We start from the raw sequence: 18,011 nt of genomic DNA on the forward strand, positions 1-18,011 counted from the left end.
ATCTTCAAATCTGTCACTGACTGAATGGATTCCACCTCCTAAGGTCAGAAAAAACTTCAAATCTAGTTGCTAGTTAAGCAACTAACTGCCACAGTTATTCTCCAGCTTGGCAAGCCTCCCAAGGTAATTTTCTGTGCAGTTTCCAGTTATTGGTCAAAAAATTTCCAAGATATCTGCCTCAGAAGACAAGACCCACACACTTCTGTGAAAGAGAATGTGCTGCTTAAACACATCATTCTTTCCTGAATAAGTCTTAAAAACTGAACATGTCCATCTTAATCTTTTGGCAATGAAAATCAGCAGACTGAGCTTCACTGTTGGCAGCAGTGGATGAAGCAGGAATCATATCATCTGCTTCTACTGGTATCTTGAAAAGTTTATTGTTTCTTAATTGAAAAGAAGCCTAATGACTTCCCTAGCTACTTGCCCAATGACAATAAGTGTATTTGTCTTTTACTTGTCAACCATGTGTTTGTAAGATATCTTTTTCTGTTTCTTGCCAAGAATACTTTTGCTTTTAAACAATTTACATATAAAAATTCTTAAATGTAATTGTACTGTATCTTTTAAGTGCCTGATGTACCAGAGAGGGCTATCATTGAAGAAAGAGTACCAATTTATCCTCCTAAAAAAATGGCAAGACCACCAGCCAAAGGTATACTGGACAGAGTATTGAAATATGGTGTCAGTGTTATTTGTGTCTTGTATGTTCTGTGTACAGTGAGTACCAATGTTTTTTCTATGGAATGTTCTTCCTTTGGTTAATTCTTAGTTGAAAATGCCTTGTGATCCTTATTATTAGAAAGATCTATGTGCTAAATGTTAAGGTTCTTTCAATTGGTATCTTTTTAAGTGCCTGAAGTACGCAAGACAGTTGTCCGAAAAGAAAAAGCATACGTTGAAGTTCCTCAGTATGAAGAGGAAGAAGAGGTTCCGAGATACAAGGAGGAAGAAACCACCAGATATGAGAAGGAGGTAATCCATTACAAGGAGGAAGTTCACCACTATGAAGAGGTTAGCCACTATGAGGAGGAAGTTCCTCAGTATGAAGAGGAAGAAGTTCCTCAGTATGAAGAGGAAGAAGTTCCTCAGTATGAAGAGGAAGAAGTCGTCCATTATGAAGAAGAAGCTGCTTATTATGGAGAGGAAATTGCTGAATATGAGGAGGAAGAGCCACAGGTTCCTCAGTATGAAGAGAAGGCTCCCCTACCAGCTAGAGGTATAGTTTAACTTTAGGGTTTGTGTGAGAAGAAGTAGTATCTTTTCATTCTGTGAGAATACCAAGTTTTTGTTTTAAAATGCTGCAGTGTGCTTTGCAGTGTGCATTTTTTTGTTTATTGGTCATTATATAGTGCAGAAAACATGTACATCTACTCTTTACTTGCTGTATATCTATTCTTTACTACTACCTTCATAAATTGAAATGTTCCATGTCATACATGTTCATTCCTCTTTCATATAAACTTTGTATAACCCACTAGGAAAATTTAACTGAGCTTAATTTCATCCTCATCTGGGGTCCAATTTTTCTATTAGACCGTGCTTAAAATACTTAAAAATGCTTATGTAAAGTCTGCAATCATAGACAAAAAATATATTTATCTAGAAAATAGCTAGGGTACTTGAAAATAATTTATTTAGTAACACAAGTTACACTGAATTATTTTCAGAAATCTCAGAAATCCTTTTGGTTGGTGTTTATTTCTGTCTTGAATGGAATAATATACTTAAGAAAAAATACCCGTATTTAAATTATCTTACTTTCAGATGTTTTCCTTAGGATTAATTTTTATGGTATTGGTATACATTTTCTACATTGTTAATAAAGGATAAACATAATACTGCTTAGAACGAGGTCATGCCAAGATCTTGGTAATAAAGCCTTTCTGCATCATAGTATAAAGATACAGTTCATGTATATCCAATTTTCAAAAATTACATCATAATCTAAGAGTATAATTTCCAGTCCCAATCCAAATCATTCTATAGTGTCTTTTTTCCATCAAAGAAGTTCAAAATTTCTTTTCACTAATTAATAAAATGTCAAAATTATATCTAATATTGTTTGCAGTAGAAATTTTGTCATAAACATGAGAAAAGATGAAGCTGTGCTCTGCAAAAGCCCGGTTAATCCTGAACAGGAAGATTAGTGTTGGCTGAAATTTCCATTGAATCTCTCATAAGAGCTAAGTTTAATTCATATGTGCTCCAATCATTCTTCAGTATGCTCAGAGCAAATTCCATTACAGGAATTATTCTCCTGTAATTGTAAAAATTATATGGACAGTTCTGGGGTTTGGAGTACAAACAAAAGTTTAGATATGTTTTAGTTGAAACCTTTGCCTGACTGTAGTTAAAGTCTGTTGATTTCAGAAGAGTAAAGGGATTTTTTAAAAAGCATTTCATTTATCCAAGAAATTGTGGTATAAACTGCTGGGTACTTATAATGGACAGTTCTGTGTGTGAAGTAAGTCAGTTGATAAACTAGATATTCTTGAGTTCTTTGCATGGAGAAAGCTCTTGGAAATTTTTCAGGAAGAAAATGCAGTCAGCAATTTATATTTAATATATATAAAAGAATATGATCAGATGCAACCTATTACATGCCTGACAAGCACTGGAAACATGTTTCTAACAGCTCATTCAAAAAAGTACAACTCTGACTTAATCTTCTAATCAGCAAAAGAGCCCTTGAAGATGAAAACATTTTTATTGATGGCCTCAATGACTGTGCAGAGAGAATGGACATAACAGCAGCTAATATAATGTGTTTTTTATTTTGTCCTAATGATAAAACCCTTTTAAACCATAGCTGTCTGTTTGGAGTATGTGATGTCTGCTTGCATGAGTATGTATTTGTGATGCTTGTTTGCACTTTATGTTCCTGTTGCTATGGAAGTAAATACCTAAAACATTAATGGTATCTTTCAAGTGCCTGAGGTTCCCAAGAAGCCTGCTCCAGAGGAAAAAATACCTGCTCTGAAGAAAAAAGAACCTCCTCCTGCAAAAGGTATATATGACCTCTTTATATTAGAAGACAACCTCTGAATATGTGATTCACATAATTTTTCAATGCCTTAGTTGCTTATTACTTTTTTCTGTTACTTTGAAGATGTGTCTTCATATGAAACATTTGTGTTGCTGTCTTTTTTGTTTAATTTCTGTTTTGAGTAGCTTCCTGTTTATTTTTTAACCAAAATCATGTTTTTGAAGTGCCCGAGGTGCCAAAGAAACCTGTACCTGAAAAGAAAGTCCAAGTGCCGAAGAAGGAAGCTCCCCCAGCTAAAGGTATATGCACTTGTAACTATCTGTGATCAGAAAGATCTTCTAGCATTTATTTATCTTCTCACTTGTATTAAAAACTAGGATAGAAAAATAATTGTTACTCTTAAAGATTGTGGTTCTTTTCGTTTGTGTTTAATTGTTTTAGTGTGACTGGTTTATATGTTGTGTTGTTTTAGATTTTCATGCAAAGCTCATTGTTTAATAATATCTTACTAAGTTCCAGAAGTGCCAAAGAAACCTGTGCCAGAAGAGAAGGTTCCTGTTCCTGTACCAAAAAAGAAGGAAGTTCCACCAGCCAAAGGTATATGACTTGATACAGCTCTTGACTGAATGTTTAATAAAAAAAAAAAAATTTGTCAGTCTTTTCTCCTATGTCACGTAGAGTGAAGAAAGTTTTCTATTCTTGACAGTTCTTTGTCATCCAACTTTATTGATTTATATCAATGTTCTTTACCTTATGGGTCAAAAATTAAATTCTTAAGCTACAACAATATTTTTTCAAGTGCCTGAAGTACCAAAGAAACTTGTGCCAGAAGAGAAGATACGTGTCCCAGTGCCTAAAAAAGTGGAAGAGCCTCCACCAGCCAAAGGTACACCATTTCCTGGTTCAGCTGTGTGATTCTAGTTTTGTTTCTTCATCTTTACAAGAAGATTGTTACTGCCAGTAACAATTCCATTCTTCAGCCTAATAAGTGTTTGAACCATGCCCTGAGCTGTTTGATCAGGACACTGCTGTGTTTGTGTCTGTCAGTCTATCCCTACTTTACGCTTTGAAAATGTCTTTGTGTTTTGTTTTGTATTATATCTGTCTTTTGGATCTTATATATCCAAACCATTTTAAAGGACTTACCGTTTCAAAAACAGATAGTCCAAAAGACAAAAAATTTACCTAAACAGCCAGACTTCCCCCTTAGCCTTACTATACCAGTTTGTAGTTCTGTAGTCTCTGTATATTTGTAAGTTTACATTGTGCATAAATCTGTGTAAAAAATCATCAGTGTTAACTTTCACACACAACTAGTTTTTGCCATATTTGTGTAGTTATCTTAATATCAGATATACAGTTATCTTTTTACTAGGTCTATGTTACATTGAAAATTAATTCCCTAAACAAAAATGTCTTTAAAGTGCCTGAAGTGCCCAAGAAGGTTCCAGAAAAGGCAGTACCTGTCCCTGTACATAAAAAGCCAGAACCTCCACCAGCCAAAGGTATTGCTTCCTGTAGCTGAACATGTGCAGAATGCTTGTTCTTGTTTCTGTGAGCTTGTTGTTAGAACTTAACCGAAGTGTCACAGCAGTATGTGACAAATGTACTTGCTAATTCACACTCTTCAGCTTCTGTGTAAGTTGTGTCTAAGTTCTCTACAATTAAAAACTATCTTTAAAGTGCCAGAAATACCAAGACGTCCCAGTGAAGAGGTACCTGTTTTTGCTCCTGAAGAAGAAGAGGAAAAGGTTCCAGAGATACCAGTGAGAGGTACAGCATTCCTTCTTGAAGATTATGAGAGCTCTGTTCAATTCATTTATAGTTCTTCATCTCCAGTGATTACTTTAAGCTTGATGTAATTAACCTTCTGAGAGAAGTTTTCTTCTTCTTTCTGGTCTTTGTGACTTTGTTTTTCTAGTTTTAGTTGTTTTGATGCTCTAAAAGCAAATACCAATTTCTTACCTAAACAATATCTTTAAAGTGCCAGAGGTGCCCAAGAGAGCTGTCCCAGAAGAAAAAGTACCTGTTGCAGTTCCTAAAGTAAAGAAAATTCCACCAGCTAAAGGTATATCACATCGTGGCATATGCAGATAATTCCTCACCCTCTTATTTTCAAATTTCAGTGGAACCTAATTTTAACATTAAATTAATACTCATGTGAATTCAGGTCCTTGATTATAGCACTCTGCTGCTTCCCTGTAGTGAGCAGTGCTAGGGCTCAAACAGGGCTTGTCTATTTTTGTTATCGACTGCAGCTGGCTGAGAATCAGGCCTTTAATTATCTGCTTTTTTTCCACTTTAAGTGATTACCGTGAATGAAATAATTCCTTGTGATATTATCATCCAGAAATAATTTTTAAAGTAATTTAAATTTTCTTTAAGCAAAATGGCTGTGATTAAATTTTATGGCCCTTGGAAATTCTTCAATTTAGGGAGAACAATCTTATGTGTACCTTGAGAATAAGCTAGATTCTCAAGGGTTTTAGCTAAATTTTTACAAAAATAACATCAATTTACAACTGATCCTGCTAGTAACCAGATCCTATACCCTAAATGAGAAATTCAAAATGGAGGTAGACTATTGCAAAGGCCACTGTTGGATGCCAAGCAGATTCTACCTCAGCAGCTGAGTATTTAAAGAAAAAAAAAAAGGAAGAAAGAAAAATAAAAGCAGACACTGAAAGGTTTTTATGTAAAAAACTTTAATGGTAATAATCTTCTTTAGCCTCTGGTTTGCAGCATATCTTGCTAATATATTCTGTTTGCAATGACACTGTGGAATTAAAAATTGGACAAAAGTTCTAGTCCTCATATAATCCTTGTAACCCAATTACACATTGCTGTTTTCAGGGAGTAAAAAATATCCAGTAGTTTCCCCTATTTTTATTTCTCTTGTTACTTTAAAGTTGGTGTCTTTGTGTTTTATGTTATGGATTTTTATTTGTGATGTTGTGAAAGTAAAGTTCTTAAAATAATATCTTCAAAGTGCCTGAGGTTGCAAAGAAAGTTGTGTCTGAAGAAAAGGTTCCCATTTTTGCTCCTGAGGAAGAAGAAGAAGAAGAATTTATTCCAGAGGAAATTGTACCAGAAAAAGGTACATGATCTTTTCTTGCAAGTCACTCATGACATCTTTTGTGTTCATTAAAATTCATCTCTATTTCTTATTCTAAGTTTTATGTAACTCTTATATATGTTTTGGGGGGATTTTGTGGTCTTGTTCAGTTTTTATCTTGTTTCAATGTTCACGCTTTTACTGCTTTGAAAGCTTTTTTAACATGTGTTTGCAAAATAATATCTTTAAAGAGCCAGAGATTCCTAAGAAACCAGTCCCAAAGGAAAAAACACCTGTACCTCCACCTGAGAAACTGGAGCTTCCTCCAGCAAAAGGTGCATAAATTAACAGTGTATTGTTATTCTTATTAAGTGTCTCTGTTTAGTTTGGTTTTTATGTTAGCTTTGTGTCTCTGCTGCATTTCTGTATTGGTATCTCAGAGCTCCTGTCAAATTCCTAGCACAAAACAAGCTCTAAATTTATTTGAGTCGCTCAAGAAGTTTGCCCGTGTATGTAATGTCTTCTGTTTAAATTTCTGTTTCATCTTTTAAAAATATATTCTGCAGAACAGTTCTTTTTATGTCTCTTTGTACATGTTTTCTGTTCTCTTTCTCATACTACTGGTGGATGACATTCTTAAAATAAAATGTTTTTAAAGTGCCTGAGATGCCTAAGAAACCAATTCCTGAAGTGAAAGAACCTGTTCCTAAAAAGGTGCCAGCTCCATCAGCCAAAGGTACTGCAGATTGTAAATGCTGTTATGGTTAACTGACAATATTCTTGATCCAAGTTGAGTTTTGCAAGGGACACTTCAGTATTTTTGTCCTGTATTGTATTTGTCACTATACTATTTGTTTGTTTGTAAGTTTCTGCTCTGTTGTTTGTTACCTTCTGGTTTTGTGTCCATTTAAAAACTGTGCAAAAGTACACACTGAAGTTAGGTCTTATCTTTAAAGTACCCAAGGTGCCTAAGAAGGTTGCTCCTGAAGAGAAGGTGCTGGTTGCTCCCGCTGAAAAAGTGGAAGTTCCAGCTCCAAAAGGTATATGTACTCCTTATAATTAGTATTTATGCTAGGAAAACCCTTGGCCTTCTTCTTTCTAACTTTTGTCTCTGTTGTACAAGATATTTGTTCAAATTTATGTTAAAACTCTTCATTTTCAATGTTTGCATTGTTGAACCATAAAGCTCTGTTCCTTGTGCTTTTCTGCTTACACTGCTCTAAGTTGATTTGGTGTTTTTAAATTCCTAAACAAAATCTGTATCTTTAAAGTCACGGAGGTGCGTAAAAGAGCTGTGGCAGAAGAGAAAGTGCAAGTTGTTGTGCCCAAGCCCAAAGAACCGACACCAACCAAAGGTACAGATATATTTCTTCTTATTTCTCCCAAATATATTTTTTCCTTCTAATTCTAAAATCTTTTATTATATATATATTTTCAGAAGCACAGTTTTATAATTCAATATGACTTATGCTTGAGGTTTTCATGCGCATTCTCTGTTCTTTGTCAATTATCTTGCCTAACTGTAAAAAAAATAAAATTAAATAATTGTTAGGTAGTAACAATAATACTGTTTCCAAAGTGCCTGAAGTATCCAAGAAACTTGTACGGAAAGAAAAAGTTCCTGCACCTGTGGTGGAGAAGTATGAGTATGCCTATGAAGAATATGAGAAGTATGAGGCATACGAAAGCATTGAAGAGTTTGAGAAAATTCAGGAAGCTGAAGAAATTGAGGCATACGAGGAACCTGAAGAACCTGAGGGATATAAGGAAATTCTGGAACAGGAATATGAAGCAGAGGCTGAGGAGAAAGATGTCTATGAAAAGTATGAGTTTAAGGAGAAGGAAGAGATCTATGAGAAGTATGAGGAGGTGTATGAGGAGGCTTATGAGACCAAACCAGCTATAGGTAAATCAAGTCATGACTCCTTTGTTCTTATAGTGTGTTGAGTTTTCAGTTACTGCTTAAGCCTCCTATGGGTGTTCATTTATATTTTGCCTTGTTTGTAGTCCTATGTGTGTCTGTTGCTGGTAATGATAAATCAGTTCAAAGATTGTCTCTATCCTAGTCCTTCCTAAGGAATTCCCTTCCCTGTAAAATGGGAGGGTTCCCTATCTGACTGCCCAAGAGTGAACTAGTGGAGATATAACACAAGCTGAGAAAATGTTAATCTTCTGAAGTAATTCAGCTGCAACCTGAATTACTTTTTATGCATTAATATTTAATTATTTTGTCCAGTTTAGCTCCTTTGAGTTACAAAGATAATAAGACTCATGTAGAACCTTCTTTCCCATAATTTAAATTTATGGTCATAACTTTATGGCCACACCATATAACTCACACCAAAGAGAAAGTGCATCTACAATGTACAAAAAAGATGTACATTGTTATTTCTTATTTCATTATTCAAGAATTTTGAGATGACTGCTCCCTTTTTTCTGTATAAATGATGAGATGGTTCCTCTGCAAATGAGTGATTGCTCTGCTTGCTGTCTTTATGCCTGTTTCTTCACAAGTAACTTATAATCCATAATGACATATTTTTTTAAGTGCCTGAGTTGCCCAAAAGACCTCTGCCAGAAGAAAAAGTACCTGCTCTTAAAAGAGAAGCTCCACCAGCTAAAGGTATATCATCCATCAGATAAATCTGAAAACATAGCCTTCTGCATGAGCCTCTGAATCCCCAAATCCAGCATTGTACCTATTCTGATTTGTCTGCTAGACTCTTAGCTCTCTTTCACACTACTGTTAAAGAAATTACTAAAAAAAATATATTTCTTTAACAAAACAAAAACCAAACAAATGAGTTCCTGGAGACAAAGGGAATGAAATTAGTACCTTAGTTTAATTTTTTCCATAAGAACACAAGTCATATTTTCTAATAAATCACTGAAATTCTAGTTTCCTGCAGAATCCTCAAAAACTAGAACTTTCTTTAACCTAATGATGTGCTGGAGTGTGTGCTATCTTAATGGGTATTCTCTGTATCAGGCTTTATGAAACATAAGTGTCATGAATTGCAATTGTCAGCGAGAGCTAGAGAAGTTACTGCACTGGTCCAGAGTTCTGTAATTTTCTTTTCAAAGCACTAATTTGCCAGAAATTAGTTTTTTACTAGCTTTAATAGCTATTGCTCATACAAATTGTCAGAATGTAATCAGTGGGAAAAGGTGGATTAGTTTGCTTGTTTGTTTTCACAGCAAAGCTTGGAGTTAATTGATAGGAAATTGAAACCTTACTATATTCCCAGCTGCCATTAATTGGAGCTGATTGTACATGAAACCTAACTGTTAAGGCTTATCCCTATCCAGAATTTATCCAACAACAGCAGTTGTTTTTGTTTCACTGAATACTGAAACTGTAGCTGCATTAATCCAAGCAAAATAGTCCAGGTAGCCTCTTTTCTATTACATGTATTTATGTGTTTAAGAAATATTTTTATGTTTTGCTAAGTTTTCTGACTCTTTGCATTGTTTTCTTTTTGTTGAACTTCTATTCTTACATAATACTTATACTGCAAACGTGCTTTAAAAAACTACCAATGTCTTTAAAGTACCAGCAGTGCCAAAGAAACCTGTTCCAAAAGAAAAAGCACCACCTGCTATTCCTAAAAAGGAAATGCCTCCACCAGCTAAAGGTATACTTCCTCTTCATTGTGCTTGTGAAACATGAACTCAAAATTCAATCTTTTGTCTTCATTATTTGTTGAGAAACATGTGCATATGTTTTACGTCCCCACAGTGTTTGTTTTTTTCATTTGTCATTGAGTCTTTTTTGTCTGTTGGTTTCAAGTCATTTGTTGAAAATGTGTTAAAGTCACTTAAAAAATGTGTGTTCTGTCATTAACTTTCACATGAAAATAGTTCAGAAAGAAATAATGTCCTTATTTCTTCTGAAATCTTTCAAGAAAGTATTTTTTAATGTTATTTTTCTTTCTAATATTCAAAATTAACATAAATGTTCTTTCAGGAAGGATTTAATTATTTGATCTTTCAAGAATCTTCCTTGTTAGACTTGCTCTTCTTCTTTTTAACTTCTTTCAAGTAGCTTTGAGAGCCCTAAAAATAAATTGTATCTTAAAGGGCGAGATGATCTCAAAAGACCTGTCCCTGAAGAAAAGAAACCTACACGTACACCTGAAATAGAAGCTCCACCAAAGAAAGGTAAAGGAGCTTTTGCTATGAAATATTAGGAAAGGAAATATTTGTGTCATTTTTCCCAGCTAACATTATTAAAAATTGTCACATTCTTCACACTACTGCAAGAGTACCCAGTCTCTAAGTGGAGATTGAAACCTCAGTGATAAATCCCAAATTCTGGGGCAAACATTACCCATATGTGCTAGACAGTAAAGCATTGAATTATGAATGAAAACATGCTGAGGGGGTATTGCTGCTTACACCACCAGTATGTAAAGCTTCAGTGCTTTTCTATTTAAAATATAGTTGTGAATTTAGTTTAAACTGGGGTTTTGATACCAATTCACAGGTCATGTTATTGGTGAAGAAGTAATAGGGCAAGAGCCAGTAAGTTAAAGCTATTAAAGCTGTTACACCAACCAGAAGGAAGAGCATGACAATTCCATAAAACTATCTTTGAGAGTTGAAACCATAAATTTCTTCACACAGTCCATTGTTCCAGGAAGATAGTTCTGGAACTGTATCATATTTAATTCCTGAAAAGTTTCCAAGACCTCAATACTACTTAGTTTTCTGGGTTTATTTCTGTTTGGGGTATTAAAAGTTGAAAACTACTTTGAAATTACTAAAAGAAAGCTAATATCTTTGAAGTTCCTGAGTTTCATAAGAGAGCTGTCCTTGAAGAGAAAGTACCCACCATTATCCCTAGAGAAGAGGAGCCTCCTTTTTATGAAGGTACATCAATGACACATCTACCAAATAGTAAATTTCAGAGAACATACATTCAGAGAAGATACAAGTCAAGCTCTATATTGTTCTGCAAAATATGAGATTTTATAATTAATTCTTAAAACTATTTAGAAGAAGCTTATATCCATACCTTTTAGACCATCTACATCCACAAATTTAGATATAATTCAGCATTTTAAAAACTTTAAAATGTTACACTAAATGTAAAAATGGAGTTTAGCATTTTGAAAATGCTGTACTTTTTTTCCTCTGATGATGTGAAAAAGACACATAAGAGAGAAACAAAGTTTCTGATTCAGGAAGCACTTGAGTCACACTGGAGCAAAGAAATGAACTTAAGCAGACAGAAGTTTAAGAGCTGTCTTGAGCAACACCTAATTTTTGAGTTGCAATGGAGGTAATTAACTCCAAATGAAGACATATGAAATCCAGTTACAAATTCTATTTAATACACAGAACTAAGAAACTAGAAAATAAAATTAAATATATCTGTAAACATATATTTTACTAAATACGAATGGTAACTTCTAGAAGTAGTGAGTCAATGGTCACACTGAAAGATATTTAAATAACTTATGTTCAAACAGCTCTTTGTCCATATGCATTTCTGCATGTTTTTATTTTGTCTTTCTACTCCTGTCTTGTAACTAATATTAAAATATGTAAAATAAACTAATATCTTTAAAGAACCTGAAGTTTATGAAGAAGTTCCAATAGAAGAAAAGATGCCTTTTATTACTCCTAGTGAACCAGAAGCTCCAGCAGCTAAAGGTAAACCAACTCTTCAAGCAATCTGTAAAGCAACACATTCCAACAAATTATTCATCTTCATCATTCCATCTGTGTGCTAATCTGTTATTTAATGTTTTCATTCTAATGTTTCCTTAGTGCTATGTTTGTCATTACTTCTTTGCTACTTACACTTTGTGTATTATAATGTTATTTTAAAAATGTAACATCTTTGAAATGTCTGCAGTGACAAAGAAAACTATCCCACTTAAGAAAATACCTGCTGCTGTACCTACAGAAGAAGCTCCTCCAGCTAAAGGTACATAACCTCCAAATTAACTCTCTCTAACCTCTTATGAAAGTGAGATACCAAGGGAGAAATTCAGCTTGCTTGTTCTCCTTAAACAACACAACCAGATGCTATAAACACTTTACATTTCAATTTTTTTTGAAAAAGCTTTTTTTTTTCTATAAGCTCCTATAAGTTGCTTAAACAGAATGATACATTCTGCATCAAGAACTTAAAATTTAGGAAGACTAAATTAGACACAGAAATTTAGTATGCAGGAGATTCAGGGATTAGAAAGGGATTAGTTTTATTTTTTTTTACTTCATGTCTCATGTTCAATTTCTCAAAATACTTTCTCTAACAATATATTGGAAAAAAAAAATCTAAAAGGTTGTAAGAGAAATTTATTTGCAAAAGGACTCTTTGCAGTCATATCAAGGGCTTAAAGAAAGTTAAGGTTAAAGTACAACTTTAAATCAGGACAAAATAGAAAGCCACAAAATTTTTAATAGAAACATAATTTTGTTACACAATTCCAGAACTAAAGAGCTCTATACACATTGGAAGCCTAATAATTACTTAATTGAACTGGATTTTTACCTTGCTTTTATGGGTAATTTTTAAATTTCAAAAAATAAAACCCTTTTTAGTGCCGGAAGTCCTTATACACACACATACACACACACACAAAAACATCCCACAAACAAACAAAAGCCCTAACATAAAAAACCTCTACTACCTTTTCAGAGAAGAGCATATTCAGAAACATAAGTACTAGGAGTTAGAGAAAAAACAGACTTCAGAAGATGAAGTTGTTGGGTTTTATTCACATCTCAATGCCATATATTTTTCCTATTGTTCTAGTCAATTTAATTAATTATTTTACAAAACTGTATTACCGATTTCATAATGCAAATTTCTAAAATAAACCAATATTTTTAAGTTTCTGAAGTACGAAAGAAAGCTGTCCACAAAGAAAAAATACCTCCTGCTGTACCCAAAGAAGAACCTTCACACGTTACAGGTATAAGAAATTTTATGTATGATTTGAAGGATATAAAAAATATGTTTTCACATATAAATTATTTCGAGAACATTCTGTTTATCATGAACTAGAGTTTACTTAACAGCTTTGGTTACTTGCAACAGTAAAAATTAATTTAAAAAATATGACCAGTAGTTGCTCTTAATTTTAAGTACTACCTGAGATCTGTCCAAAGGGGAAAAAAATAAAGAAAATGTGACAGAACTTTGACAGGGCTTATCTCTGCACTTTAAGTAGTAACTCAGTTTAGAACACATCACACATCTTTCTTCTGACAAACTGCAGAGGTCAAGTCAGGGTAGAATATGAGAGGTTTTTCATTCCTTATTTGAAAGCATCCTAATTTTGCACATGGATATAAAATAGACCTGTATACCTTCAGAGGAGCTTGACTATTTGATTGTATTTGTTATTTATCTCACATGTTGTCTTGTTTTCTGGAGATATTCTAAGTGTTTAAACTAATATCTTTCAAGTACATGAAGTTTACGAGGAGATTCACATAGAAGAAGAAATTTCTACTGTTCATAGGAAGGAGGAGGCTCCAGCACCTAGAGGTATATGACTACTTCATCATCTTTTCCTACAAGTTGCTGAGTGTTGAACTACAAGAAAATTAAATTTTCATGTTTTTGTTTTAGTCCTTGTCCAGCATAATTAATATTTCTATTCATTCTTTCAGTACCTTACTTATATGAAAAACTTGAGATTTTTCATGACATTTCTTCCTCTCATTAAACTGAACTAATATCTTTAAAGTGCCTGCAGCTATTAGGAAAGCTGTTCCAGAAGAAAAAGTACCTATTGCTATGCCTAAAAAACCAGAGCCTACTCCTGTGCCTAAAAGACCAGAATCTCCACCATCCAAAGGTACTGTGAGGCAGAACGGAGGTCTTTCCCTGATAAACATTTTTACTTTTTTACTGTTTCTTACATAGTTTCTGATTTCATACTTCATGGTCCACATGTCAGATTTGTGGTGTTTATGTTGTATATGTCCTATTTTCTGTTTTCTGTTTCTCAAGTAGTGTTTAAGTCATAAAATCAAAATGAAAATGAGTGAATAGTTTTCAAGTGTCTGAATTGTCTAAAAAAAGTATTCCTGAAGAAAAACTCTGCTTAGAAAGCCAGAAGCTGCCTAAAGGATAGGTCAGCATATCCTTTCATTCTTTTTCTATAAGTTTCTTCTGTGCCTTGTACTGTAGTTGTCAAAGCATTAAAAATTGGTTGCATTTATCTATTCATTCTATCCAAGAGTAACCCAGAAATTGCATCAGAAGCTATAAAAGGGAACAGAAATAAGGAAAGCTCTAGCCATGCTAAGACGCAGTGAGATTTTCACTCAGAAATCAGATTTCAGAATGTTTTCACTTCATGGGGACAGCCTCAGAAATTTGATCATACTCTAGCAAGAAGTACATCCTCTCCCTCTGCTCCTCATTGCTCATTTTAAACTTAGAGGTCAGTTGATTTAGTTTTGAATGGAAATAGAACTTGCACAGAAACCAGCTGTTAGAATTCATTCAGGTATTTTAAAAGTTTGTCTGAAGGAGCAGTTTGAGTGGCTTTCAAAACTGTCAAGCCAATGGCAGCACAGCTTATCCCACCCTAGTCATTATCACATAGTGCTGCCAATCATCTTATGATTATGTGTGGTATTTAAGAGGCATTTCATTGAAGTTCAACTTTTGCCTTAACTTCTTTAGCTTGTTTTCATCTTTATGGGGAGAATAGGAAATCTAAAACTGCATAATAAAAGATCCCAAGCAAAGTCACTTGCAACTTATTCTTTGCCAGAGGAGTAGAACCATGAAGACTTCTCAGAAGTTGTAACTGTTGTCAAAGCATCCTTATGCAACTACTTGTTTTGTCACATCCTTATATATTTATGTGTTTTGTCTTATGTCTCTGCATTGAATGTTTAATTTTTGTCATTTTTAAAACTACACTAATATCTTTGAAGCGTACAAGATACCTAAGAAATCAATAAATATTGTTATACTTAAAAAAATCAAGTGTAACACTACCTAAAGCTTATATGTCAATAATAGTATATTTTGGAGGAGGATATTTTTCTCTTGAGCACTAGAGTTTATAGAAAAACTCATTTATCAAAACCCTAAGTATGTAATAGTCTATAACAGTTTTTGCATGACATCTTTATGTCTTTCATTTCTTTCTGATATGCTTCTTGTGATACTCTTTCTTCTTTACCATGTACATATTTTAAATGCTTTAATTTTAAAAAATGAATGCTGTTTTCTTTAAAGTTCCAGAGGTGCCCAAGAAAATTCCAGAAGAGAAAGTTCCCACTGCTGTCCCTAAAAAGCCAGAACCACCACCACCCAAAGGTATGTTGCACTACAGAAAACTAAAATTTGGAAGAGGAAAAAAACTTCTATCTTGATTGTGCATATTAGTTATCTGATTGCTTGTTTGTGTTTTCCTGTTACTTTTACTTTCTGTGCCCATATAATTCTATATATGTTACTGTGTTTAAAACTCTTCTCTTTTGAATCATAGCTGTAATCTGTACCAGTGTGTTAGAAATATTGATGTGGCTGAGCAGAAAGGAGATTGACACTTGAGAACAATAGCAGAAATCTTAAGAGAAGAAAAGAGGGCCTCTGTGATGTGAAATAGTCCTGACTGACAATGAAAACCTAGCCCCAAGAGAGAGCGTAGATGATTGATAGATGTGTAATATAGAAGAAAAACTTGTGTAGACAAGTTTGCATAGACAAAAATTTGATAACAAGAAGTCATCACACATAGAAGAATGTGTCAAGGAATACAAAATGGACAATCTCAGTCTCAGTCAAATAGAAATTTGGGAGATGTTTGAATAAAAAGGAAAAATAATCTGATGTAGAAGAAGAAACTCAAGAAGACTCTGAGATGCTCCCTGAGACTTTACAGGGACATAAAATAACCTTAAAACAATAGGTCAAATCAGAGGTTTTATTAAGAACCTTGGCAATTTCTGCTGAAAGGTTTTGAACATAACTGTAAAACTCTGTATAACAACAGAAAATAATCTCTTTCCTAAAGGGCCTGAAGGACCCAAGGAAGTATATGCAGAACAAAAAAAAAAATCAAATTTGCTGTGCTTAAAACCTCACAAGTTATACCAGCTAAAGATTCTTGACAATATGACTAAAGTACAGACCCAAAAGAAAAATATTCTTTTCTTATTTTAACAATATAGAAGACAGTATTCAAGACCTCTGTTTGCATTTTCTTTTGTTGTCAAAGGCTTTTCAAGTGAGAAAATGTTTTGAGTGAAAAAAATAGACCTTTGTAGTTGGTGTTTTCACTAAGAGTGATCTGCTGTTATGCTTTAGTGTTGTTTATGAAATTCTGATACCACAAAGTTATTGATATTTGTCAAGTTTCTAAGGTACAAAAGGAACTGGTCCCATAACAGGTTTCAGTTAAAGTATCAAAGAAACCAGAATGTCCAGAGACTAAGAGTAATTGTATGCAAGGAAAGTAAACCCCTTAACTGTCTACAGTACCATTTTAACATCATGGTAATTTACTTCTACTATTAATGTCTTATAAAATATTTTTGTTGTTTCAGTTGTGCTTTTTGCATCTGTAACTGAGTGAGACAACAAAATTTTCTCTAGGGAATGGAGAAATTATGTATTTGCATCCAAAACCACTCCTGCTTCTGATGCCCCTGAGATTTACTTTTTCTTAATGTCTGAACACTGCAGATATACATATATAAAATTAACTGCTTTTTTTTTAAAGTTCCTGAGGTGCCCAAGAAAGTGGTTTCAGAAGAAAAAATACACATTGAAGTTCCTAAAAAACCAGAACCTCCACCACCCAAAGGTATATATTCAATAGTAATAAGACTGCATACAAATTTTAGGCAAATTTTATGTTTCTCTAAGTATTATCTTTCCTACGTTTGTGTTAGCAGCTTTTTTTGTATAGTTTATGTAATATAAGTGTTAAAGACTTTGTGGTCTTCTTCCTTTTTGAATAGCTCTCAGTAACAGTGGCTACTAATAGTGTGTGTAAAGCAATATGGAAAAAAAAACCAAAACAACAAAACAACCAAATTGTTTATAAGGGTGGGCTTTATTCTGATGCTGTTATGTATTTTTTTTCTTTACTTTGGAGTTATTATTGTCTTTTTAATTCCTATTCTTCAAATTCCTGAAATTAAAACAAACAAATATCTTTAAAGAACCTGAGGTGCCGAAGAAAGTTGTTCCAGAAAAGAAAATACCTGTCCAAAAAATACCAGAACCTGTGGTTGTCCCAGAACCAGAGGCTGCACCTGAAGAACCAGAACTCCCACCAAAGGAAGGTAAATCTCAACATTAATAAAATAACAAAAGTATTGTTTTTCATCTTTTCTTTAACACTGTAATTATCCTTCTGTTTCCTGAAGTTCTAGATTATGCTTGTTCTATTTATCTGCATATATGTGTGAAACAGACAGATATGGTTGTTATTGAAAAAATACTGCCAAATCTTGGATGTCTGAATTGCTTGTATGTTACTCTTACCATCATTCTACTTCAGTTCTTCCTACTATCTTTGCATATTCTTGCTGTTCTACCTGCTTGGGTTCATGAAAGCCACCACAGCTAATAAAAGTTAGAATAGGAGAAGAAAATGAAGTACCCATTCTAGTAGCTAAGAGCAGAAGTTATCAATTTAATTGAAAAAAACAAAGCTCCACCAAGAAAAACTAGACGCCATCACCTCTGTTTCTTGAAAGAATCTTCACTTTAATGCCTGCAGTACAATTAATATCTTTTGTCCTGTCCATTCTGTTGACAATTATCATGGCTTTTACTTATATCTTAAGTTATATTATTAGTGCATGTGTGTACTTCCATATGGGAGCATGAGTTTTGTGAGGTGGAGTGTGTGTATGTACCATTGAAAGAAAAGAGAGAAAAGCCAAAGTCTTATATTCATCACTTAAAAGGCCAGCATAAATGATTGATACCTGATATGCATTTAATATTCTTATTACAATTGTCTTTAA

General features: G+C 33.7%; 1 protein-coding gene across 1 annotated transcript in view; it reads left to right on the forward strand.

Annotated features, from left to right (window-relative positions):
• Window positions 1–18,011, forward strand: part of TTN (titin) — a 240,259-nt gene that overhangs the window by 102,133 nt on the left and 120,115 nt on the right. The window contains exons 131-157 of the mRNA XM_086898524.1: window positions 572–655; window positions 854–1,219; window positions 2,933–3,010; window positions 3,214–3,288; window positions 3,503–3,586; window positions 3,789–3,875; window positions 4,414–4,494; window positions 4,673–4,762; window positions 4,974–5,057; window positions 5,979–6,086; window positions 6,296–6,379; window positions 6,703–6,780; window positions 7,001–7,084; window positions 7,316–7,399; window positions 7,624–7,950; window positions 8,593–8,667; window positions 9,596–9,679; window positions 10,125–10,205; window positions 10,833–10,916; window positions 11,619–11,702; window positions 11,908–11,979; window positions 12,893–12,973; window positions 13,471–13,551; window positions 13,754–13,864; window positions 15,265–15,345; window positions 16,754–16,837; window positions 17,199–17,321. Coding sequence (XP_086754650.1) covers window positions 572–655; window positions 854–1,219; window positions 2,933–3,010; window positions 3,214–3,288; window positions 3,503–3,586; window positions 3,789–3,875; window positions 4,414–4,494; window positions 4,673–4,762; window positions 4,974–5,057; window positions 5,979–6,086; window positions 6,296–6,379; window positions 6,703–6,780; window positions 7,001–7,084; window positions 7,316–7,399; window positions 7,624–7,950; window positions 8,593–8,667; window positions 9,596–9,679; window positions 10,125–10,205; window positions 10,833–10,916; window positions 11,619–11,702; window positions 11,908–11,979; window positions 12,893–12,973; window positions 13,471–13,551; window positions 13,754–13,864; window positions 15,265–15,345; window positions 16,754–16,837; window positions 17,199–17,321 — 2,835 coding nt within the window. The remainder of the gene's footprint in view (window positions 1–571; window positions 656–853; window positions 1,220–2,932; window positions 3,011–3,213; window positions 3,289–3,502; window positions 3,587–3,788; window positions 3,876–4,413; window positions 4,495–4,672; window positions 4,763–4,973; window positions 5,058–5,978; window positions 6,087–6,295; window positions 6,380–6,702; window positions 6,781–7,000; window positions 7,085–7,315; window positions 7,400–7,623; window positions 7,951–8,592; window positions 8,668–9,595; window positions 9,680–10,124; window positions 10,206–10,832; window positions 10,917–11,618; window positions 11,703–11,907; window positions 11,980–12,892; window positions 12,974–13,470; window positions 13,552–13,753; window positions 13,865–15,264; window positions 15,346–16,753; window positions 16,838–17,198; window positions 17,322–18,011) is intronic.

This window comes from Cyanistes caeruleus, chromosome 7, assembly GCF_971803275.1.
Source record: "Cyanistes caeruleus chromosome 7, bCyaCae1.hap1.1, whole genome shotgun sequence".
Taxonomy (NCBI): Eukaryota; Metazoa; Chordata; class Aves; order Passeriformes; family Paridae; genus Cyanistes; species Cyanistes caeruleus.